This window comes from Elephas maximus, chromosome 12 (genome assembly GCF_024166365.1).
Source record: "Elephas maximus indicus isolate mEleMax1 chromosome 12, mEleMax1 primary haplotype, whole genome shotgun sequence".
NCBI lineage: Eukaryota > Metazoa > Chordata > Mammalia > Proboscidea > Elephantidae > Elephas > Elephas maximus.
This window is the reverse complement of record NC_064830.1, coordinates 10,260,591-10,285,116: the sequence shown is the minus strand read 5'-3', so window position 1 is coordinate 10,285,116 and position 24,526 is coordinate 10,260,591. Positions and strand designations below refer to the sequence as shown.

Sequence of the window (24,526 nt, the reverse complement as noted above, 5' to 3'; positions counted from 1 at the left end):
ATTTAGTGGGTCTGAGCTGCCATCTGAGATATTGTTTTGAAGTCATATGGATATAACTGAGAGAGGGGAGAGCCTGGAAAATTGTAAGTACGCTGAAAGTATTAAACAAAACCCAATTTATTGCACAGATGTGGAAACTGAGGTTAAGTGAGGTGAAATAACTTTTCGGAGGACACTCAGCTCCTAAACGGAGACTCTGGGATTCAAACCCGGGCCCCGAATGCTCTTAGCTTTCCACCACGGAGAAGTTTCACACCCGGTGAAGCCGGGGTGGAGGCCTTGGCCTCGCCGGCCCATCGGGGGCCACGGCGCCGCAGGGAATCCCAGGCAGAGCCGCCGGGGACTCGGAACAGCCCGCGCATCCCTCGCTCCGCCCCGCGGCCCTTCTGGGAGGCTCGGGGGAGGTGGGGAGGAGCCACGGCGCATGTGCACAGCTGGCCGCCCCCCCGGCCCGCTCCCCCTGCCCACAGCTGGGAAATCCGCCCTGCTCCCAGCCGGCGCAGTCGGGGAGCCGGGCCGGCAGGACGCAGCGGGCGCTCTGGGTTCTGCGCGGGGAGCACGCCTCGGCCCCTCCGTCCGCCTGCAGTCTGTCCGTCCGCGCAGCCGGTGGGCCATGACCGCGCGCCGCGCGGGTCCCGCGCGATGGTGCCTGGCGCTCCTGCTCTGCGGCAGCTGGGGGGTGCTGGTGGGGGTCTCCCCGAAGCCGGGCGGCGGGGGCGGCGGCGGGTGCCCCAGCCGCTGCCTGTGTTTCCGCACCACCGTGCGGTGCATGCATCTGATGCTGGAGACCGTGCCCGCCGTGGCGCCGCAGACTTCCATCCTGTAAGTGCGCTCCCGGGCCCGGGAGGTCGGGACCCGCTGCCGCCTTTGTCTGGCCGCCCCGGCTGGGGCGCCGCGGGTGCGGAGCCGGACCTTCGCCGCAGCCCTGGCGCCGGCCGCCGGCTGCAGCCGCCGTTGTGGCCAACTCCAGATTCCACCGCTTAATTTGGAAGTGGTCGGGAGACGCCGGGGAGTCCCCGCTGGTGTCCCGGGCCTCCTCTGCTCGGCTCCCACTCCCCCTCCTGCTTTCCTCCTCCGCTCCCCCGCTCCTCTTCCTGCCTCCTCCCCGGCCTTCCTCGGCCTCGCGCTCACCTCCGGGCCCCCTCCTCTCCCCAGCCCTCCCCTCCCCTCCCTGCTTTTTGTAGCTCTCCCCAGCTCCCGGGAGCGCGGTCAGCCCGCCCTCCTCCCCTGCGCGGCTGACTCTCCCCTGGCCCTGTATTTACCTGCGGCCCCAGCCTGCAGACCCTTGCCCAGCCAGCTTCCGCACGTCCTCCCAGGTGCTTGTAGAGTAGAGGTCCGTCCCCGGAGGAGCGTCCTGCAGGATGCCGCGGTCTTCGCTCCTAGCTTGGCTTTCTCTTCATTCTTCCCCAAGCCGGTCTGTGAAGTTGCCCAGGAAGGGGCCCTGTCGCGGGTTACTAAGTTCTGCAGAGCAAAACCCGGTCTAGGAGGAAATCCGAGGTGCTTAGAGAAGCTTCTGGATCCTTCGATACATAACTTAATCTGCCCTTTGCAAGCTTTTTTTTTTTTTTTTTTTTAAATAACCTGGATTCTCTGTATTCATCGGACGTACTAAACTTTATTAATAATTCACTTTAAAGTTAATAAAATGTATTACAGGAGACACACTTCACGAATCTCACCGTAAACACGAAAAACTTTCTCCGACCTTCGTGCCAACCTAGGGCTCTCAGAAGGGAGGAAGGAATTCCCATCATTTTGTGGGGTGTGTGTTTTTCTTCGGTACGGAAATGCCGCCAGAGTTCGCTGCAGGACTTGATGTGTTCTGAGGAGACTTTGATTAGATGTTTTCAAAATCTGTAAAGGCAGGCGTTCGTTTTAGGTGCTGACTTGTAGCTCAGTGTCCTATAGCTGCCATTCGGAATGCCAAAAATAGTTTTCACTTTTCCTGGCTCAGCCGGAGAACTTTTGGCACCCCTGAAAAACCCTGCAAACGTTGTAAAATTTTTAGTGAACTGTTCAGAAAGTGGGTGGTTAGTGTTTCTTCCATTTAAAAGAAAGTACATTGACAGAACACCTTTCTTAGTGGTCATTGAGTTTTTTAGGCAACTCCCCGCAGGGTCCTTTGGTGGGTCACTTATTCTCAGTCTTTGAAATAGTTTCTCCCTAGAGAGAGAACTTTGCTTCCCAGGGAGTTTGAATGGCCAGCAAAGGGCTCATAGCCAAGAGGGCGACATAGTATATAAAGGAATGGATTTTTAAAATGGGACAGGGTGAGGTTTCTCTGGATATGGATACTTTTAATTCTTTAGTGAGTCAGTGGAAAAAACTTGGACAATGAAACCATTATTCATATCTGGCCAAAGTCTGATACTTGTAATATGCTCTGTCCCCAAATCTTAATTGCTTTTTAAAAAGAACAGTATTTTAAAATATGAGTGTTTATAGGACCAAAGTGGGTCCTCTGCCATGCTACGCATGGTAAGAAACCAAACCTGTTGTAGTAGAGTCGATTCTGGCTTATAGTGACCTGAGAGGGCAGAGTAGAACTGCCCCAGTAGGATTGCCACGGAGCACCTGGTGGATTCGAACTGCTGACCTTTTAGTTAGCAGCCGAGTTCTTAACCACTAGGGTCCTCCATAAAAACTTAAAGCATTTGTAAAAGTGGCCAAGCGTATGAGAGTGAAGTGACCTTGTCCCAGCATTTGGAAGAGGTACAGCAAGCGTTTATTTGCATAAATTTATACCTTCTATTTTTATTTTTATAGTTTTCAAAAATGTTTTGAAATTACTGTTTGATCTCATCAGTTCTGTGAGACAAGCAAAAAAGATGTTAAGCTGACCAAATCCATTATAGAACTAAGGAGAGTGTCAATGACCTGAACACATACCCATTTTACAGATGTGGAAACAGGCTCAGAGAGAACAAGTACAGCTGCCTATTACTATTATTAGTGACATGGAAAAGAGTGTAGAACTAGTAGCTAGAAGTTCTGCTGTCTCCTGAATGTGGTAAGAAGGAAGTGAGCCATCACCAGAAGAGTTCCCTAGCTGTTTGGAATGGGGAGAATGACCGGATTCTCACTTATTTTCAACCATTTCTGCATGACTGGGTAATTCCCGCATAGCCCTCTCTGCTGGCACGTTAATTAGGAGTCTTGGTTCAGCTAACGCTGGTAATAATCGTCCATCGATCCATTTTTAATCTTTTGAAAGCACGCTAATTTCTCTTGTCTGCTGTTGTAGTTTCTCCCATTCTCCTTATGTAGTTATTATTATCATTATTTTAGTTTTTGGCATTTTGGTGGAAATTGTGAACATAAAAGATAGGAAAATAAAGAAACTGGCTCTTCTAGAACCTGGTTGGGCCATCCAACCATCACATCACCCCTTTGCTTTCAAGACCTCCTCCCTGCCCCATAAAAAGAAGATTGAATCAGATGTTACTGGAAAATATTAGACCTTTTTTCCTTCCACATCGTTTCAGGAGTGTGTTCAAGCCAGGCCTAATATTGGATTGTTTTGATTTGTGGTTTGGGGCAGAAAATAATGGTATAAGACCACCTTGTGATTCAGGTTTGGTTTGACCCTTGAGGTTACCTCCAACTGAGAAGTAGAATGTGGTATTCTAGAATAAACACCAGCCAGACAACCTGTGATACTAGCGTCCTCAGGGCTCTGTGTGGTTTTGCTGGTATGTCGCTCTCCTGCCATTTAAGAGAACGCCTTTGTAACACTATCAAGATGTATCACTTCAGTTTTGCTCGGACGTTTCCATAGCGATGTTTAACTTTTGAATACCATACCATATTCAGTACAATGGAAGTTTGTTAGAATGATAATTAAAAACTTATACTGAAATTTATTTATGATATTTTTACCCTGCCCCCTTCCTTCCCTCCTCTCAATCCCAGCCTTTTTGGGAAGTAAAAATTTAAAGATTGTTTCTCAAAAGGGATTCTGTACTGATGTTGAGGCCACGGGCATGTCAGGGCCTTTGCCCTTCATATTTGTCCGTCATTTTCTGACTTCCTTTCTTTCCTCTATATCCTCCACTGTTGAGGTCATGGGAATCAGCTCTTCAAAACTAACATCCATCCTAAGCTACTCTAAAACCATGAGAGTGACCCCGAACTGCAGCCAATGTGACAGGAAACCCTGGAGCTGGAGGAGAGTCCGAGACATGAAGTTTGGGGTGGGGCCAAGAGAGGTATCAGTGGACATGGCCCCAAAGCATGCCAGCTGCTGGGTCTGAAGGAGAGTGCTGGGCACGTGGGTTAGTCTGCGAGACGTTGGCTTACTCATTGATCAGCTATTTTCTGGTCAATTACTATGCATTAGGAGCCCTGGTGGCACAGTGGTTAAGAGCTACAGCTGCCAACCAAGAGGTCCGCAGTTCGAATCCACAGCCACTCCTTTGGAAACCCTTTGGGGCATTTCTACTCTGTCCTATAGGGTTGCTATGAGTAGGAATTGACTCAATGGCAAGAGGTTTTGCTACAGGATTAAGTGTTAGGGCTGTACTTCGTTCATAAAAGAGACCTGACTCCTTATGGAATACACAGTCTAGTGGGGACATTGGAGGAGTTAGGAGAAATTTCCAGTGGTGTGATGAGAGTGACCATACATACCAGGAAGTACTGGGCTTTGTGGGAATAGAGGCGGTGGCCAAGTTTCCGGGTACTGGACCATCTCTGGTGGTATGGGGCCAAGTGGCTGCCCACTTTCTGCAAGCAATAGAAGGTCGCAGCGTTGCTGCCAACCTCCTGTGTAGCTTCAGGGGTTCCTCACCCTCCTGCAGGCCTCCCCTGGGAATCATGACACCCTGGTTGAGAAATGAGTCTTCTGGCCATTTAAGTGTTTTCGTTTGTCTTGTTAAGACTTGCCAAGTAAACTACAGCTGTTGCCCAAGATTTAGGTTTATAAGCTGTGTGGCTAACCCAGACTTGGCTGTAAGGAGAGTCTAATTTCTCCACCAACTTCCGTTATACAGTTAGTACCTTTTCACAGAAATGAGAACTCCCTAGAATTGGAGGGAGGTAAAACTTGTTCCCTGAGGGTTAGGAGAAGGGGCTGGAGTGGTGGGCAGTGGAGTAAAGCTGTCTGTTGGGAGTGCTTTCGAGCTGGACTTTTTTTCTCTTTGAGCACTTGGCAGTATTCACTTTCTTTGCTTCGTTTTCCTGGAGCACTAGAACTGCCCTCACTCCTGGCCAAATGGCCTCCAGGGATACTCTCAGCTAGCCTCTTCTCCTTTGCTGGGAGATTTGCAGTAGTAGAAGTCAGAGGCAGTAAGACTGACTTAACGACTTACAGGAGCAGATTACCCGATGAACAAGGCATGCACGGGCTTACTTGTGCTTACATAACTAATCTGAACTAGGTGAAATTGTGCACTACAGATTAGTAAGTGAACACCGTTAAGTCAACGCGTACCTTGCTTACTGGTTAACCCTCCCCTGAGCGGTATCAGGTCTCGTCTGGCCTCAGCTGATGAGTCTTTAAGATACATAAAACCAATTACTTTTAAATTAGCTATTATGTTGAAGTCAAGGTATTATCGCCACTCAAATACATATGGAAAGTACCATAAGGACATGTAAAAAAATATTTAGGTACTGATGATTTATTTTTCCAAAATGTTGGGTGGACTGCCAAATAGTTGCTCAACCTACTAGCTGTTGTGGAGGAATCACGTGTAGACGCCTGGAAGGTGGTTTATTATCAGTTTGATTAGGTGCTCACAGTGTGCTGTGTTCAGAAGAGAAGAAAATCTTAAGCCTTCAAGAATAAGCTTAGTTTAGGGGACACTGAGGTACTGTTACGGGTGATGGAAAAATCTAGAAATGGTTATTGGCAGTGATTGAACAACATGATAAACGTAATTGTTGGTAATGTGCTTAGGTGCCATTGAGTCAGTGTTGGACTTACCTCGACTGACGTGACAGCAGAACTGCCTCATAGTGTTCCCTAAACTGTAATCTTTATGGGAGCAGATCGCTAAGGTCTTTTTTCAGAGGAGTGGCCTGGTGGGTTCAAACTGCTGACGTTTTGGTTAGCAGCCAGGCACTTATCCTTTGTGCCACAGGGTTCCTAACCATAATTAATGCCACAGAATTGTTCATATGAAGAATGTTGAGATGGAAAATGTTTTGTTACATAAATATTTAGTACAATATTAAAAAGAAAAAAAGAATAAGCCCAGAGAGAGCCCATCCCTGGAGGGCCGTGACTTTTGGATTACTGGGAAGTCTAGTTTGTCATTTGGGGAGTATGTTATATGCTTAGTTACAACTACAACTTTAACATTTGAAAATTGAATGTTTGAAACTATGTGTTTGCAAAGAATCTTGCCTGTTAGAAATTCATACAACGTTTTAGCTGTACTTCGGTTTTTCGAACAATGGCTCCCCTTTCTTAATGTTCTTAATATGTCAAGGAAATTGTCCTTATACCAGCTATTTTAGCCAGGATTATTTTGGTTGTACAAAAGAAAGTATATTAGTCCACGTGACTAAACTCCAAGAGGCAGCTCGACTTTAAGCTTGGGTTGATCTAGGGTCTGAATGCTGCCTTCGTGGCTTGGTTTTCTTCCCTTGGTGACTCGGCTCAGCTTCCTTCTCTGTTGACTTGATTTCCCTGCTCAGTGACGACTGGCTAAAACCTTTAGGTTTACCTTCTGACAGCCGTAAGTCCAGCAAGAAGAGAACGGATGACTCTTTTTTGGGTGCACAGCAGAAGTTTTGGGGCTAGTTTTAATGGACCTGATGGTGTGACATTCCCCTTCATGAGCAGATCACTGGGAGGGATGGAAGGCCTTGATCACCAGGCCTCGGGCTCATGGCTGCTTCTGGAGCGATGGATAGAGTCTGCTGTTCTGAACATGTGCCTAGAATGCAAACAGGCATTTTCTTACAAGACTAGAAAGGATGTTGGGCAGGCTAGATAAGAGCTATCTACCACACTGATTCAAGGCTGAAAATTAAAAATTGAAATTAAAAAGTTTAACGCAGAGGTAAAATTCCATTCTCCAGAGTTAATCTTTTCATTTATTTGAAAACCAGGTAAAAGGTGGAAGATAACATGCGTTATGTTTCATTCCCATTTGCTAATCATACGTTCTTATCTTTTTGATTGGAGAAAACCAGGCTTTTCTTTTTGCAGTTGACAATGAAGAGAAGTGAAATAAAAATGCAAGTGGATGAATGTACGCCGGGTGTGGCAGCAGAGCTCCAGAAAGGCAGAACTCTGGGCTGGAGACCTGAGTTCTAGTCTTCCTGTATGATCTTGGAGGTTGCTGGGCATCACTGACCTACAGTGTCTATCGTGTCAGGTTACTTGTACGTCACAGTCTTTGGTTTTATTCGTTATTTTACTGGTGACAGTTTCATACCCTTTGGGATACAGAAGAAAATGAGATTTATTTAAAAGTACACTTCCCTGGTGAATTCAATTTAAGAGCAGTTAAAATTTTCTGTGTTTGATGCTTGGTCAATTAAAATGTAGTTATTTTGTCTGTTGGTGATATTTTCCTATTTAGGCTAATAGCTTTTTTTTTTTTTTTTTTAATTGTGATAAAAGTACATATAACCAAACATTTGCCACTTTAACAATTTTTATATGTACAATTCAGTGACACTGATTATACATTCATTGTGTTGTGATTAGACCAGCAGCTTTTTGAGATCAGGGATTGGATTACTGCGTGCTATCTGCACATAACCCGTTGCCGTTGAGTCGATTCTGACTCTTAGTAACCCTGTAGACCATGACAGAACTGCCCCATAGGGTTCCCAAAGCTGTAATCTTTATTGGAGCAGACTGCCACATCTTTCTCCCCTGGAGTGGCTGGTGGGTTGGAACCCTTGACCTTTTTTGCTTAGCAGCTGGGCGCTTAACCACTACACCACCAGGGCCCCAGCATAGATACGTTGATTGGAAAGTGAATGTTTTTGGGGTGTTTAAAATAATTTAAATAGCATCAAAATCCTTCTCCATAGAACACAATGATTTATATTTTCTTCGTCTTGACGTATACTTTGAAAATAAGGACATACATTTCTTTCCTAGTCGTTTGGTTTCTCTTGAGATGCCACAAGTCCGTAAACAAAATAGGTAAAGCCTAAGGAACACCTCAGTGGAATGATTACTCCTGATGTAAGCTGAAGCTGGGAAGAAAATTAAGGGAAAATGCTTTGATTGTTTAATGAGTTACATCTTGTGGTCTCCATTTTCTGGCTTTGATACAAGGTTTGAGGGATCTGCCTGTATTAGTTTTTCAATGATCCTTGTTAACTAATCGACTCTGGAAATGGTTGCTCTCTCCCCTACTTGTAAGCACCGTGAAGGCTGGGGAAATGGGAGACACTGACCCTAAAATAACCTAGCATAACAATCCTGGGTCACGAATAATTGATCCGTTGCCCCAGAGCACTCTTTGTTCATCTCGTAGGATTTACTTCACACTTTTTTTTTAAATGGTGGTTTGCTCCAGAAATGCTTGCCCACTGTGTAATCAGCTAACTGAAGGTAGGGATCATACCTTATTTGTGTCTAGCTCCTCAGCCCATCTGAGGAGCTCAGAGAGTAAGGGGCTAGTGTTTATACTTACTACACACTGTCTGATTAGTCATTTATTAAGCATCTACCCTGTCTGGAATAGTCGGCCATATACGGAGCACTGAAGAGCTCAAAAGGCTTCCAAGGGGCTTGCCTGCGAGATCATCTAGTCGTTTGCTCTATGTGAAGGTCTGAAGCAGAAGCCTAACTGATGACTTACTTCCCTTATTTGACATTTTGTCCTGATGAGTTTTCCCTTTAAAAAATCCAGCTTTATTGAGACATAAGTGGCATTTCAGAAGGTGGACATGTTTGAAGTGTGTGCTTTGATGAGCTCTGGCGTATGTCTTTTTCTGTGAAATCGTCACCATGGCCAGGACAGCAAACATCATATCCATTGCCCCCAAAGTTTTCTTGCTCCCCTTGGTAATCCTTCCCTTACACCATTCTGCCCTGATTTAGGATTTTTGCATCTACATTCACAAGGGAAGATTTTAGTCTTTAGTTTTCCTTTCATGGAATATTTTATCTGCTTTTGGCACATCAGGGTAAATCTTGCCTCATAGAATGAGTTGAGAAACATTCCCTTCTTTACAGTTTTTTTGAAGTATGCATGTAGAATTGGTTTTATTTCTTCCTTAAATGTTTGTTAGATTTTATCAGTATATCGATTTGGGTGTGGAGTTGTCTTTATGGGAAAGTTTTTAACTGCAATTTAAATTTCTTTAATAGATATAGGACTATTCAGGATAGTTATTTCTTCTCGAGTGAGCTTTGGTAGATTATGCCTGTCATGGAACTTGGCCATTTCATATAAAATTTCAAACCTGTTGTGATAAAGTTGTTCATAGTATTTTTTAAAATTATCTTTTTAATATCTGAGGAATCTGTGGATAGCACTTGTTTTGTTACTGATAATTGAAATTTGTCTTCCCTATTTGTTTCTGATCATTTTGGCTAGAAGTTTATCAGTTTTGTTGGTCCTTGCAAAGAACAGGCTGCTGGTTTCATTGATTTTTCTCTATTTCATTGATTTCTGCTTTGTTATTTCTTCTATTTACTTTGTTTAATTAGCTGTTTTTCTAATTTATTAAGGTGGAAGTTGAAGTCATTGGAGACATTTTTTCTTTTTTAAAATAGGTGTTTAGGGCTATCCATTTCTCTCCATGTACAGTTTTAGAGGCATCAGTACATTTTGGTATGCATGTTTTCACTTTTATTCTGTTCAGGATACTTTCTGATTTTCAAAATCCTTTCAGCCCCATTGTTGACTCAGAGTTGTTTAGAAGTGTGTTACTGATTTAGGAATCTTTGTTATTGATTTCTCTAATTTAATTCCATTATGATCAGAGGATACGTGTTGTATGACTTGGATCTGTTTAACTTTATTGAGACTTGCTTTATGGCACTGAATATGGTCTGTCTTGGAAAATGTTCTGTGTGCTGGAAAAGAATGCATTCTGCTGTTATTGGATGGAATCTTCTATAAATATCAGTTAGGTCAAGTTCATCGATAGTGTTCAAATTTCTATATCTTTGCTGGTTCTCTGCTCACTTAGTTTGTCAATTATAATTGTAGGTTGATCTGTTTCTCATTGAGTTTCTATCAATTTTTATTTTATGTGTATTGATGTTTTGTTATTAGATGCACAAACATTTAGGATTGTTATGAGCTCCTGGTTAATAGACCTGTGTATTATTATAAAATATCTTTTTTTATTCTTGGTAATATTCTTAGCTCAGAAATCTCTTTGTCTAATATAAATATTGCCACTCCCACTTTGTTTTGATTAGAGTTAGCATCATATTTTTTTACCCATTATTTTTAACTTTTTTGTGTTTTGTATACTACATGTATTTCCTGTAGGTAGCAATTAGTTTTGGGTCTTACTTTTTTATCTACTGTGACAACCTCTGCCTTTTAATTGGGGTATTTAGACCATTTAAATTTAATGTGATAATTAGTATGTTTAGGTTTAAATCCATCATCTTGCTAATTTTTTTTCTATTTGTCTCATTTGTTTTTGTTTCTTTTCCCTACTTTTCTGCCTTCTTTTGATCAAATGCGTGTTTTAAATGCTTACATTTGATCCCCTTTGTTGACTACTAGCTGTAACGCTTTTGTTGTTATTTTCATGGTTGCTTTAGGATTTATGGTATACATCTCTGTCTTATCACACTCTAGCTTCAAATTTAGTATAATAACCTTAAAATAGTATTAGAGCCTTACAGTTAAGTTACTTGAACACAATTTGGTCATTTCAGATCTTGCTTTTAAGCTTCGTCAGTGTGCTCTACTCAGTGGCCCACGAGTCTTAAATGTTTTCCAGTCTGGCTGGTGGGAGCATTTTCTTTTCCCCAACACTTTATATTTTTGTCATACACTTTAACTTATAAATCCCACACTACATTTTTCATTTTGTTTATACAATTATGTATTTTTTATTGTGGTAAAAGTGTATATAACAAAACATGTACCAATTCAACAACTTTTACATGTAAATTCAGTGACTTGATTACATTCATCTTATTTTGTACCCATTACCACTATCCTTTTTCAAATTATTCTGCCACCACTAACAGAAACTTTGTGCCCCCTAAGCAATGATTTCCACTTTTGTCTTCTCTCTCATCCCTGGTAGCCCTTACTAAGTTTTTGATCTCTATACATTTACCTGTTGCATGTAAGTGGGATCATATAATATTTTTCCTTTTGTGGCTGACTTATTTCACTCTGTATAGTGTTTTCAGGGTTCGGTGATTTTGTAGCATGCATCAGGATTTATTTCTCTTTATGGCCGAGTAAATTCCGTTGTATGTACATGCCACGTTTTGTCAGTTGAAGGACGTTTGGGTTGTTCCCACTTGTGACTACTGTCAATAGTGCTGCAGTTAACATTGGTATATGTTTTGTTCCTGCTGTCACTTCTTTTGGGCAGATACCTAGAATCGTTATTGCTGGGTCTTATGTTAGTTCTATGTTTAACTTTTTGAGGAACTGCCAAGTTGTTTTTCACAGCAGTTGTACCATTTTGCATTCCCTCCAGCGATGGATGATGTCTCCAGTTTCTCCACATCCTTGCCAACACCTGTTATTTTACATTTTTTTGATGATAGTCATTCTAAACCCCCCAAAGCCCATTGCCATCGAGTCAATTCCAACTCATCGTGACCCTATAGGACAGAGTAGAACTGCCCCATATGGTTTCTAAGGAGTGGCTGGTAGATTTGAACTGCTGACCTCTTGATGAGCAGCTGAACTCTTAACCACTGTGCCACCGGGGGTCCTATAGTCATTCTAGAAAAACTTAATAGTCATTCTAAAAAAAAAAAAAATAGTCATTCTAGTGGGGGTTAATTATTGTTTTAAGAGATTTAAACAATAAAAATTTCTCCATTGTTTCTGGTGCTTTTCATTCCTTTGTGTATATCCATATTTCTATCCTTTTGCTTGAAGGACTTTCTTTTGCATTTCTTGTAGTGAAGATCTGTTGGTGATGGATTCTTTTCAACTTTGTCTAAAAAATTCTTTATTTTGCCTTTATGTTTGAATTATATTTTTGCTGTGTATAGAATTCTAGGTTGGCAGTTTTTTCTTTTACATTTTAAAAATGTTGCTCCATTCACCCTCTTCTCACTTACATTGTTTCCCACGAGAAATCTACTGTCATCTTTATCTTTGGTCTTCTGTATGTATCATGTTTTTTGTTTCTTAGTGCTTTTAAATTTCTGATATCATAAGTTTTGAGCAATTTGATTATGATATGCATTGAGGTAGTTTTCTCTCCTTTTTTTGTGGTTGGGTTTTTTTAAGCTTGGATCTGTGGGTTTACAGTTTTCAACAAATTTGGAAAATTTTTGGATGGTAGTTTACCAATTTTTTTTTGTCCCCACCTTTGTCTCCTCTCCTTTGATTATTCCAGTTACCCATATAGTGGTTCACTTAAATATCCCACAGCTCCCTGCCTCTGTTCAATTTTGTTTTTAATTGTGGACCTTTTTTTTTTTTTTCTGTATGTTTCATTTTTAGTCGTATCTATTGCTATGTTTTCAAAGCCACCAGTCTTTTCTTCTTCAATGTGTAATCTGCTGTTAATACTATCCAGTGTATTTTTCATTTCAGACATTTTCATCTCGAAAATCTGAGTCTTCTTTAAAAAAAAATTTCCATGTCTTAACATTTTCAACTTTTACAATATAGTTTAATAATTCTTTTAATATCCATATCTCCTAATTCTAACTTCTTTGTCAGTGCTGAGCCAGTTTTGATTGATTGGTTTAATCTCCTCATTATAGATTATAGTTTCCTGTTTCTTTTCATGCATGTTACTTTTTATTAGATTCCAGACATTGTGCCTTTTGTCTTGTTGTGTGCAGGATTATTATTGTATTCCTATAATTATTCTTGAGCTTTATCCTAGAGGGTAGTTAAGTTACTTGGAACCAGTTTGATTGTTTCAGATCTTGCTTTTAAGCTTTGTCAGGCAGGACTGGAGTAGTGCTCAGTCTAGGGATAATTATACTATTGAACTCTACTCAACGACCTGTAAATCTTGAGGTTTTCTAGTCTGGTTGGTGGGAACAGGTACTGTTCCTGGCCTTGTATGAGTCCTGGGCACTGTGACATTTAATTCTTTCGGGTGGTTTTTCCCCAGGCTTAGGTACACATGTGCTGATCAGTGCTTGGCTGAATACTTGAGGGGGCCACTGTTGATCTGAGGAGTTTTCTGTCTTTTTCCCCTGGAGTATATAAATATCTTACCTCTGGCACTCTGTCCTCTGCATTTTAGCTGTCTTGGCCTCCCCAGATTCACAGCATCATTTTCTCAATGCAGAGTCTTCCAGGCTCTGCTTAGGTTTTCCCTGGAATCTCTCTTATGCAGTAAGTAAGCTGGGCCATTTGTAGGGCTTGTCTTGTTCATTTTCTTTCTCTCAGGGATCACTGCCTGCCATTGACTGATGTACAGTGTCATAAGAACAGTTGTTTCATATGTTTTGTCAGTTTTTTTAGTTGTTTCAGGCAGGAGGGTAAGTCCAGTCTCCATTATGCCATCTTGGTCAAAAGTAGAAGTCCTCAACTTTTTTTCTTTCTTTTTAACTCTATTTTTAATCTTCCTTAAACTCCTCTGCAACAAGTTTTGGTAAAGATAAATACAAATCAGAATAAAGTAATGACTGAATTCCCATTGCAAAGTCCAGATTAACAACAACAACAAAAAAAATTAATCAACCCTGGTGTTTTTCCTTTGTCTTTGTAATACCGTTGTATTAAAAAAAAAAAACAAAAACAAAAACCCAGTGCCATCGAATCAATTAGTCAGGGTAATTTAATGCAAGCTGCTATAATAAACAGTCACAAAACCTCAGTGGATTAAAACAGTGTGAGTTTCTCACTCACACAAATTCAATGGGGATGTTCTTGGTTGAGCAGCTGTCCTTGGAGGTTCTGCTCTAAGCCAGAGGTTGGCACACTATGGCATGTGGGCTAGCTGCCTGTTTTTGCAAATAGTTTTGTTAGAATACAGCCATGCTGCTTTGTTTGCCTATTGTCTATGATTGCCATTTAGCTACAAAAGCAGAGTTGAATAATTGTGACAAGCTAAAATATTTACTACATGGTTATTTAAGAAAATGTTAGCCAGCCCTGCTTTAAACAATGATTTGGGATCCAGGCTCTTTCTGTCTCATAGCTCTGTCATCCTCAGTGCCTGGCCCTCCACGCTGGCACAGAAGGGGAAAGAAGGAGGGTGAACACAGAAAAGGCACACTTGCTCTTCACTGCCTGGGCTGAGAAGTAGTGCCATCACTTCTGCTCATACTGCACTGGTAAGAACTAGCAACATTTCCCCATCTAGATGTGAGTTGTTAGCTGCCTTCGAGTCAGTTCTGACTCCTGGTGTTGCCGTGTGCAGTATAACGAGACACTGCCTGGTCCTGCACCATCCTCATGATCTTTGATATGCTTGGGCCTGTTGTTGCAGCCATTGCTTCATTCCATCTCATTGAGGGACTTCCTCTTTTTCCCGTGACCTTCTGCGTCACCAAGCATGATGTCCTTCTTGAGGGACTGGTCCCTCCTGATAACATGTCCAAAGTACATGAGATGAAGTCTCAGCATCCTTGCTTCTATGGAGCATTCTGGCTGTACTTCCTCTAAGACAGATTTGTTTGTTCTTCTGGCAGTTCGCGGTGTAGTCAGTATTCTGCCAATGTTCTTCACCAGCACCAAAATTCAAAAGTGTCAATTCTTCGGTCTTCTGAAGATGCAAGGGTTCTGGGGAATGTAACTCGGCTGAGCGTACTGAGGAAGTGGTTTTGGGCATCTCATCAGTCTCTGCCACCGTCGTGCTGAGCTTTAATAGAGCGTAGTTATTGTGCTCGCTCTTAAACTCTCTCTCCCTAATTGATTTTCAGCTACCATGTTGTCCTTGACCTACATGGGACATTTTCGTTTCTGCGCCTTTGTTGTCCTTTTTTGTGCTGTCAGTGACAGGGTGCTACAATGTAGATGGATGGAATAGCTCTAAGCTTCTGCTGCTTTTCTAACATAGAAGTCTCCTAGATGCTGAAATTCCCATTGTTTCTATGTTCTTTGAATTATGCTGGTAATTTTATCCCCCCCTGCTTCCAACTCAACCCATAACGAAGGACAGTAGCAAATATTTACACAGATAAATAGAGTTTTAAAATGCTGTCCCTGTTCCGGTGAAAAGAAAATTTCGTTATTTATTATTTGGGGATGAAAGGCAAATGTATTTGTCCTTAATATGTAGTTGTCAAATGCGATTGTCTGTGGTAAGGGTACCGTGGTTTCAGTAGTTGTACTCCATAGATCGCAGCCAGATTTCTTTCAAGCCAGTTGCTTAACTAAAGACTTTTCTCCAAGTGGCCAGGAAGATTTAAGTTTTACGTAACGTCTGGGCTGGGTAATTACAGAAATAATTGGTGAAGTGGTGAAGGGCTAGAAGGAGAAAATCAAGGAGGAATCTTTAATCTTCCAGTTGGATCGCCAGCTTCTGAGAATCAGGAATCACCTGTATTTCTGAACAGTTTGTGCTCAGGATGGCAATTGTGCATGTTCGGATGCCTTTAGGCCAGGTATGAGGTATGCCCTTTGGCGTGTGTGCTCGTGCCTGGCTGTTCTCAGGAAGATTCCCAGTTCTTCCTGTTTACTTCCCATAATTCTAAAATTGGGTAGAAATTTGTAAGATCCTTGGAAATTTGCCCCACTGCCTTCTGTCTTAGGACTTCTTAACCGTTAATCACTGTTGACCTTCTGTAGACCATGGAGTTGGGTTAAATGAACAGACACGCCACATTAGCCATTCCTGCGTGAAGGAGGGGTGAGCAGCTTTTTGGAAATAACACTGTGTCTAAGGAGATGATGCAACCTGCACTTTTACCGCAGAATTGCACCATCCTGGTTATTTTTCCTTTACAACATATTAAAAAATGGTTTCATGCAAGTTGTACATGTTCGTAGTAGAAAAATTTGGAAAATACGAAGAAACAAAACAAAAACCACAAAAATCACTCCAGTCCTATCCTCAGAGAGAACTGTTAACATAATTTTTTCTTAGAAACACACACACAAACATGCTCATATGTATGTGTCAAACACAAACCAAACCCAGTGGCATCGAGTCGATTCTGATTCATAGCGACCCTATAGGACAGAGTAGAACTGCCCCATAGAGTTTCCAAGGAGCGCCTGGCGATTCGAACTGCTTACCCTTTGGTTAGCGGCTGTAGCACTTAACCACTACGCCACCAGGGTTTCCGTATGTATGTATATGCATGTGTAAATGTTCTCCTGCATGTATGTGCCTATGTTTCCAGAAATTGAGTCCCAGTACATGTCCTGCTCTCAGATGTACTTTTACTAATGTGTCTGAATGTGTGTCTTTGCCAATAATTACAGGTGTGCCTTGCCATTGTTAATAGCCACATAGCACTTGTTGGCTTGGAATTATCAGATTTATTTAACCAAACCTTCATCTATGGGGTAGTTCTACTCTGTCCTATAGGGTCGTGACTCGATGGCACTGGGTTTTGTTTTTTTTTTCATCGTGTGCCAGTTCTTTGTTTCTACTTTCCTGCTACTGTGAATAATACTTTCAGAATACCATTGTACATATTTTTGTGTATTTGTCCTGATTAAATTTACGGTACATTTCTATAATCTACAAAATTTTGATCCGTACCAAGAATTGTGATTGGCATATTTGGGCTCTTTCCTTGTTATCCCCCTTCCTTGACACCATTGTCCATGTTTCCTGAGAATGAGTGTCCTTGTTTATTTGAGCATTGATCACTTATAAACTACCAAGCTAATACAAGTCAGATAGAGGAAGTCTATAAGAACCATGTGCTTTGGGGAGCATCGTAGGGAGGACGTTTTCTCTTATACCTGAATTTAAGAAATACGGTATCTGTATGTATCTACGTTTACTTGTTCAACAACTACATTTTGTTCATTATCATTTGTTTTCTCTCTGACTGTTTTGATAGTCAGTGTATCCTGAGAACTAAACCAGCCTTAGGGCTTGTGCCTACCACTGAACTTGGAAGACAGCTCTGTCCATTTTCTCCATCCTGGTAATCCTTGATTTGTGGCCTGCCTGGTTCATGTTTGTTCCCTGCCGAATCGTTACCTGTTTCACCTAGACTGACGGTCACATCTTAGCCTGGAGATCCTGTGCTGGGTAGGAGCTCGAAAGATCTTCTAGGTCAGCTCCCTGTGTTCCACTAGATGAGGCCTGTGTTCTAAGTAAGACACTGAGCACTGAAGGGTTAAATGATTTTGTTTAGCAGAAGGTGCTCTGACACCAGCCTAGCTCCCTAATGTAGAACCTTCCTTGGAATTGGTGCCTCAAGGCTTATATCAGTTGGTAAGAACAGGACTTAAGACTGTTTTCTATGCAGAATAACGAAAACCCAATCCAAACCCGTTGCCATCAAGTCCAGTTCTGACTCATAGCAACGCTATAGGACAGAGAAGAACTGCCTCCTAGGGTTTCCAAGGCTGTAAATCTTAATGGACGCGGACTGCTGCATCTTTTTTCCCCTGGTGGGTTTGAACCACCGACCTTTTGGTTCGCAGTCAAGCGCTTTAACCACTGTGCCACCAGGGCTCCTAATGCAGAATAATAGGACAGTTAAAATTCTTAACGGTCTCGACTTAATCTTCCTCAGGGGACAAAATATTTTGCCTTTGACGTATTAACTTCAAAGCCTTTGAATCTAATTATTCTTTTTTAAAGAGTCTTAAAATACCTAGTGTGTGGAGGTGCTGGGAATATGAAGTGACTAGGCGACTATCTGATTTTGATGTACTGTGGTCTGGTGGGCAGGAGATGACGGACTCCATTAAACATTGTAGTAGAATAGGACGGGCCCCACTATGAATGGTAGTGTGCATATCTTGAGGGAGCCTTGAGAGATACGTCAAGAGTTAGATGTATGGAGATCTGCCCTCAAAAGATAATTCTGTCTAATTGAGGGCTAAGAAAAAACACTTCAGAGTAGCAATAGCCTGTAGCAGGGCAGACGGCATGCTAAGTGTGGTGTTAGAATCCTGGCTCAGTTGCTTACCAGTTGTGCAGCTTTGGGTAAGTTATTTAATTCCCTGAAGCCTTAACTTCCCCATCTGTGGAAATATTTTGAGGATTTCAACTCATGGCAACCCTGTGTGTTTCCGAGCAGAACTGGCTCCATACAGTTTTCATGGCTGTGCCCTTTCAGAAGCATATCGCCAGGCCTTTCCTCCAAGGCACCTCTGGGTGGGTTCCAACTGCCAAACTTTGGGTTAACAGTTGAGTGTTTAACTTTTAGTGCCGCCCGGGGCCTCCGTTATGAGGAGTATACATGTAAATCTCTTAACTCAGTTCCTGACAAAGTAGGTGGTTTTTAAATGAAAACTGTTGTCGTGTTTGTGATCATAATCTTGATTGCATTGAAGCATGCATATTTGAACATAATTGCCCAAAGAAAAGTAGAGGCAGTGCCAGAGGAGATCAGGGGAGGGAGAACTCACACTTATTTCACTCAGGAAAGACTGGAACAGTCGGGAGTATTTGGGATGGACTGTGTTGTATGGTGGCATTTCTCCAGGCAAAGAACAGGCTGTGAGCTCAGAGAGCTTGATTTTGACTTTATTGCCTTATTGTATGTGCTGACCTTAATCAAAGCAGATATTTGTGATGCAAACAGGAAATGATTTATACACATAGGTGTTCAACTTATTTTAAATAGGCAGTTTTCTCTAACAGGCCAAATCAAATGTTTAAGGAACTCCTAAATTTCCTTCCCCCACATGTCTGTCAATTTGTCGTACAGTGGGGGCTTGTGTGTTGCTATGATGCTGGAAGCTATGCCACTGGTATTCAGATACCAGCAGGGTCACCCATGGCAGACAGGTTTCAGCTGAGCTTACAGACTAGGAAGAAGGACCCGGCAGTCTACTTCTGCAAAGAATTAGCCGGGGAAAACCTTATGTACAGCAGCAGAACGTTGATATAGTGCCAGAAGATGAGCCCCCCAGGTTCGAAGGTACTCAAAAGATGACTGGGGAACAGCTACCTCCTCAAACTGGAGTTGATCTTAATGACATGGATGGAGTAAAGCTTTCAGCACCTTCATTTGCTGATGTGGCACAACTCAAAATGAGAAAAAACAGCTGCAAACATCCATTAATAATTGGAACCTGGAATGTATAAAGTATGAATTTAGGAAAATTGGAAATCATCAAAAATGAAATGGAACGCATAAACATAGGCCTTACTGAGCTGAAATGGACTGGTATTGGCCATTTTGAATGGGGCAATCATATGGTCTACTATGCTAGGAATGACAGCTTGAAGAGGAAGGACATTGCATTCATTGTTAAAAAGAACATTTCAAGCTCTATCCTGAAGTACAGTGCTGTCAGTGGTAGGATAATATCCATGCATCTACAAGGAAGATGAGTTAATATGACTATTATTCAAATTTATGCACCAACCACTAAGGCCAAAGATGAAATTGAAGATTTTTACCAACTTCTGCAGTCTGACATTGATCGAGTATATAATCAGGATGCACTGATAATTACTGGTGATTGGAATGCAGGAGCTGGAAACGAAGAAGGATCTGTAGTTGAAAAATATGGCCTTGGTGATAGAAACAATGCTGGAGATTGCATGATAGAATTTTGCAAGACAAACGACTACTTCATTGCAAATACCTTTTTTCACCAACACAAACGGTCACTATACACGTGGAAACCCTGGTGGTGTGGCGGTTAAGACCTACGGCTGTTAACCAAAAGATCGGCAATTTAAATACGCCAGGTGCTCCTTGGAAACTCTGTGGGGCAGTTCTACTGTCCTGCAGGGTCGCTATGAGTCAGAATTAACTTCACGGCAACAGCTGAGATTTTTTTTTTGTTGTTTATACACATGGACCTCACCAGATGGAATGCACAGGAATCAGATCGACTGCATCTGTGGAAATAGACTACAGAAAAGCTCAATATCAACAGTCAGAACAAGGCCGGGGTTGACTGTGAAACAGACCATCAATTGCTAATATTCAAGTTCAAGATGAAACTGAAGAAAATTAGAACAAGTCCATGAGAGCCAAAGTACAACCTTGAGTATATCCTACCTGAATTTAGAGACCATCTCAAGAATAGACTTGACATATTGAACACTAATGACTGAAGACCAGATGAGTTATGGAAGGACATCGAGGATAATGTACGTGAAGAAAGCAAGAGGTCATTAAAAAGACAGGAAAGAAAGAAAAGACCAAAATGGATATCAGGAGAGACTCTGAAACTTGCTTTTAAACATTGAGCAGCTAAAGCAAAAGGAAGAAGCGATGAAGTAAAATAACTGAAGATTTCAAAGGGCAACTTGAGAAGACAAAGTATTATAATGACATGTGCAGAGAGCTGAGATAGAACACCAAAAGGGAAGAACAGGCTCAGCATTTCTCAAGCTGAAAGAACTGAGGAAAAAATTCAAGCCTCAAGTTGCAACAGTGAAGGATTCTATGGGAAAAATATTAAACCATGCAGGAAGCATCAAAAGAAGATGGAAGGAATACAGAGTCGTTATATAAAAAAGAATTGGTAGACGTATAACCTTTTCAAGAGGTAGCATATGATCAGGATCCAATGATACTCAAGGAAGAATTCCAAGCTGTGCTGAAGGCATTGGCGGAAAAAAAAAAAAAAAAAAGAAAAGGCTCCAGGAATTGACAGAATATCAATTGAGATCTTTCAAAAAAGGGATTCAGCACTGGAAGTGTCCACTTGGTCTGTGCCAAGAAATTTGGAAGACAGCTACCTGCCTGGCCAACAGACTGGAAGAGACCCATATTTATGCCAGTTCCCAAGAAAGGTGATCCAACTGAATGTGGAAATTATCGAACAATATCATATGCAAGCAGAATTTTGCTGAAATCATTCAAAAGTGGCTGTAGCAGTGTATTGACAGGGAACTCCCAGAAATTCATTCTGGATTCAGAAGAGAATGTGGAACCAGGGATATCATTGCTGATGTCAGATGGATCCTGGCTAAAAGCAGAGAATACCAGAAGGATGTTTACCAGTGTTTTATTGGCTATACAAAGGCATTCGACTGTGTGGATCATAAGAAATTTTGAATAACATTGCAAAGAATGGGAATTCCATAACACTTAATTGTGCTCATGAGGAACCTGTACACAGATCAAGAGGCAGTCATTCAAACAGAACAAAGTGATCCTGCGTGGTTTGAAGTCAGGAAAGGTGTGCGTCAGGGTTGTATCCTTTCACCATTACCTATTTAATCTGTATGCTGAGCAAATAATCGGAGAAGCTGGACTATACAAAGAAGAATGGGGCATCAGGATTGGTGGAAGACTCATTAACAACCTGCGTTATGCAGATGACACAACCTTGCTTGCTGAAAGAGGACTTGAAGCACTTACTGATGAAGTTCAAAGACCAAAGCCTTCAGTATGTATTACACCTCAACTTAAAGAAAACAAAAATTCTCACAACTGGGCCAGTAAGCAGCTTCATGATAAATGGGAAAAGGATTTCATTTTACTTGGATCCACAGTGAACACCGATGGAATCAGCAGTCAAGAAATCAAAAGATGCATTGCATTGGGCAAATCTGGTGCAAAGGATCTCTTTAAAGTGTTGAAAAGCAAAGTTATCACCTCAAAGACTAAGGTGTGCCTGTCCCAAGCCATGGTGTTTTCAGCCCCCTCATATGCAAGCAAAAGGTGGACAGTGAATAAAGACTGAAGAAGAATTGACGCCTTTGAATTGTGGTGTTGGTGAAGAATATTAAATATACCATGGACTGCCAAAAAAAAGAACGAACAAATCTGTCTTGGAAGAAGTACAACCAGAATGCTTCTTAGAAGCAAGGATGGTGAGCCCACGCCTTACATACTTTGGACGTGTTGTCAGGAGGGATCAGTCCCTGGAGAAGGACATCATGCTTCGTAGAGGGTCAGCAGAAAAGAGGAAGACCCTCAAAGTGTTGGATTGATACAGTGGCTGCAACGGTGGGCTCAAGCATAACAACGATTTTGAGCATGGCGCAGGACTGGACAGTGTTTCGTTTTGTGGTACACAGGGTTGCTATAAGTTGGAACTGACTTGACTGCACCTAACAACAACAATTATTCCTTGGGACAACAGAATTTTTACAGGCCTGGAGCTCAGGAAATGCTCTATAATGTCAGTTTCCAGCCCTTTTCAGAGCCCCTTCCCCAACTCCCTTACTTTATTTATTTTTAAAAATGGTTCTCCTAAAATACAGTACCCTCATAGATCTAGTGCAAATTATTTTCTAAGAATTGAGGACAATAAAAATGGAAATTCAGAGCTACTCAATAAATGTAAGACAGACTTTGGCAGAGATGGCAAGATTTTGCCGTAACAGTGATTGGCGCTCTAAGATGGACAGTTTCCCTTCCTGTGGGGAAAAGTCAAAGGCTATTCCAGCTCCGAGACAGGAAGGTTTCTTTACTCAGAAGTGTTGTAGGAAAGAAGCGACTTTGTAGAGAAAATGTACGTAGTGTGTGTTTCAACAAAGGGAGACAAAGGCTGCAGTTCGCCTGATTTCTGGTTATTACATTTATGCTCCTCTTTCCTAGTTGCAGCCAAGCTTTGTTTGGGGAAGGAGAACCTAGGTTAGGCTTGTTGCTTCCTGGCTTTGAAGCAAATATTTCTAAAAATGTATAACCAGCAGAGCAGCACTTTTAACTTTTATAAATAGCAATTTAAGTGGTTACAGTTAGTCATCATTGTTACTTACTCAGAATTGTGGGATGTGTGTATTGGCATAGCAGCAGGTAGCTAAATACTAATCTTGAGCGTTTGTTTTCTTGTGTGTGTTTTTGCATTGTGTAATTTTCTTGGATCACTGCCTATATCCATCCATCCATCCACCCATCCGCCCATCCACCCAGCCGCCCAGCTACCCACCCACTCATCCTATTGGAATGCGTATTAGTATCAGGCAGTAGTATGAAGCATACACAAACGCTGTTCTCTGAGTACTCAAAGTGGGCCAGAAGGGGAGTTAAACTGTTAAACCCCAAATGAAAAACCAGTTGCCATAGAATTGATCGTGACTCATGGTGACCCCACGTATGTCAGAGCAGAGCTGTACTCCATAGGGTTTTCAGTGCTGATTTTTCAAAGGTAGGTTGCCAGGCCTTTCTTCTGAGGTGCCTCTTGGTTAGCAGCCAAGTGTGTTAACCATTTGTGCCAGTCAGGGACCCAGTTGTATAGTAAGTGCCTCAATAGCTAGTGCTTCTGTCCTGCTGCAGCCCAGCCCTGCTCCTTCCACCCTCCCTCATGGTTTAAGTATGGGGTAGGAAGCAGAGCAAGAGGGTTATAGAAAAAGAGCTGCAGAAGAGCCCTGCCTATACACCAAGCCTCTTTTCTCCTAAGCTGGTAATGTACTAGCTTTAAAATCGATTTTCCTCACTATTTATTTTTGTCTTAGAGTAGCCCCCTTTGCCTTGAAGTTCCCAGTTCTTGTCTAGCAGCCTTTCTCAGCCTGTTCCAGAGAGAATAAAGCCCAACAGGAAATGATTTGAGTGATTATTTTTTCAGCTCTTCCAAGGAACATTTTAAGGAACATAGCGAGCTAGTATCTGGAGGCTGGAGATGAATGGAGTCATTACGTACAATAGAGGGCTGCGTTAGGGCCTAGTTTCTCTGCTAGACCACGAGCGCGCTGAAGACTCAGTGCAGGATAGACTGCCCAAGGCCCCCAGCTAGAGAGCTGAAGGAAAGCTAGAGACTTGGAGTAGGCCTAATTAAAATTAAGAGGTCCTCACAGGAAACTTTGGAGAGTGACTGCCTTGGGTAAGATTTATTTTTATTCTGTTTAAAAGGCTCATCACACCCGCCCATTATAGATTCCTTTTGTATTTATTATCTGTCCCATACCAATTTTGTCCTGTGGTATTTTCTGATTGCTGAAACTTTTATTTAGCACTTTAAAAAATGTTTTCTCATTCAGTTTTATTATCTTGAATTATATTTCTTGTCTTCTTAAAAAGCCTTAAGTTCTGTGTGTGTAGGAAGTCCCGGACGTTGTACACTGAGCCTCTTACGTAGAAGGTAATTATTTGCTATAAATATTTGTTGTTGATTCCGTATATGATCCTGTGGTCAAGTGGAGGTAATCAAAACACAATTAACTTGCTTTGGGGCTTTTCAAAAAGCAGCCAGTGAAAAAAAAGTCTGTTTTAGTAGAGCCTGAAATCAGTTATTTCTTGGGCTTGGTTTCGTGCTGAGGGTGTGTGGCTTTCTGCTTGCCAGTTGGTTAAGTCATGGATGCCTGCCCAGTGGGATAACATGATTTATTCATTTATTTTGCTGAACTCAAAGAGCATGCGCTGTCTTTCTGTGCAGGAGCAACTGCAGTTAACCCGTTCATTTGTTTGAATTCTAATGTTTATTATTTTAAT

The 24,526-nt window shown here is 41.9% G+C and overlaps 1 protein-coding gene across 1 annotated transcript in view; it reads left to right on the top strand.

Moving 5' to 3' along the window:
• The first annotated feature begins 435 nt into the window (after nt 1-435).
• Nucleotides 436-24,526, top strand: part of PXDN (peroxidasin) — a 144,467-nt gene continuing 120,376 nt past the window's right edge. The window contains exon 1 of the mRNA XM_049902573.1: nt 436-822. Within this exon, the coding sequence (XP_049758530.1) occupies nt 614-822 (209 nt within the window). The 5' untranslated portion in view covers nt 436-613. The remainder of the gene's footprint in view (nt 823-24,526) is intronic.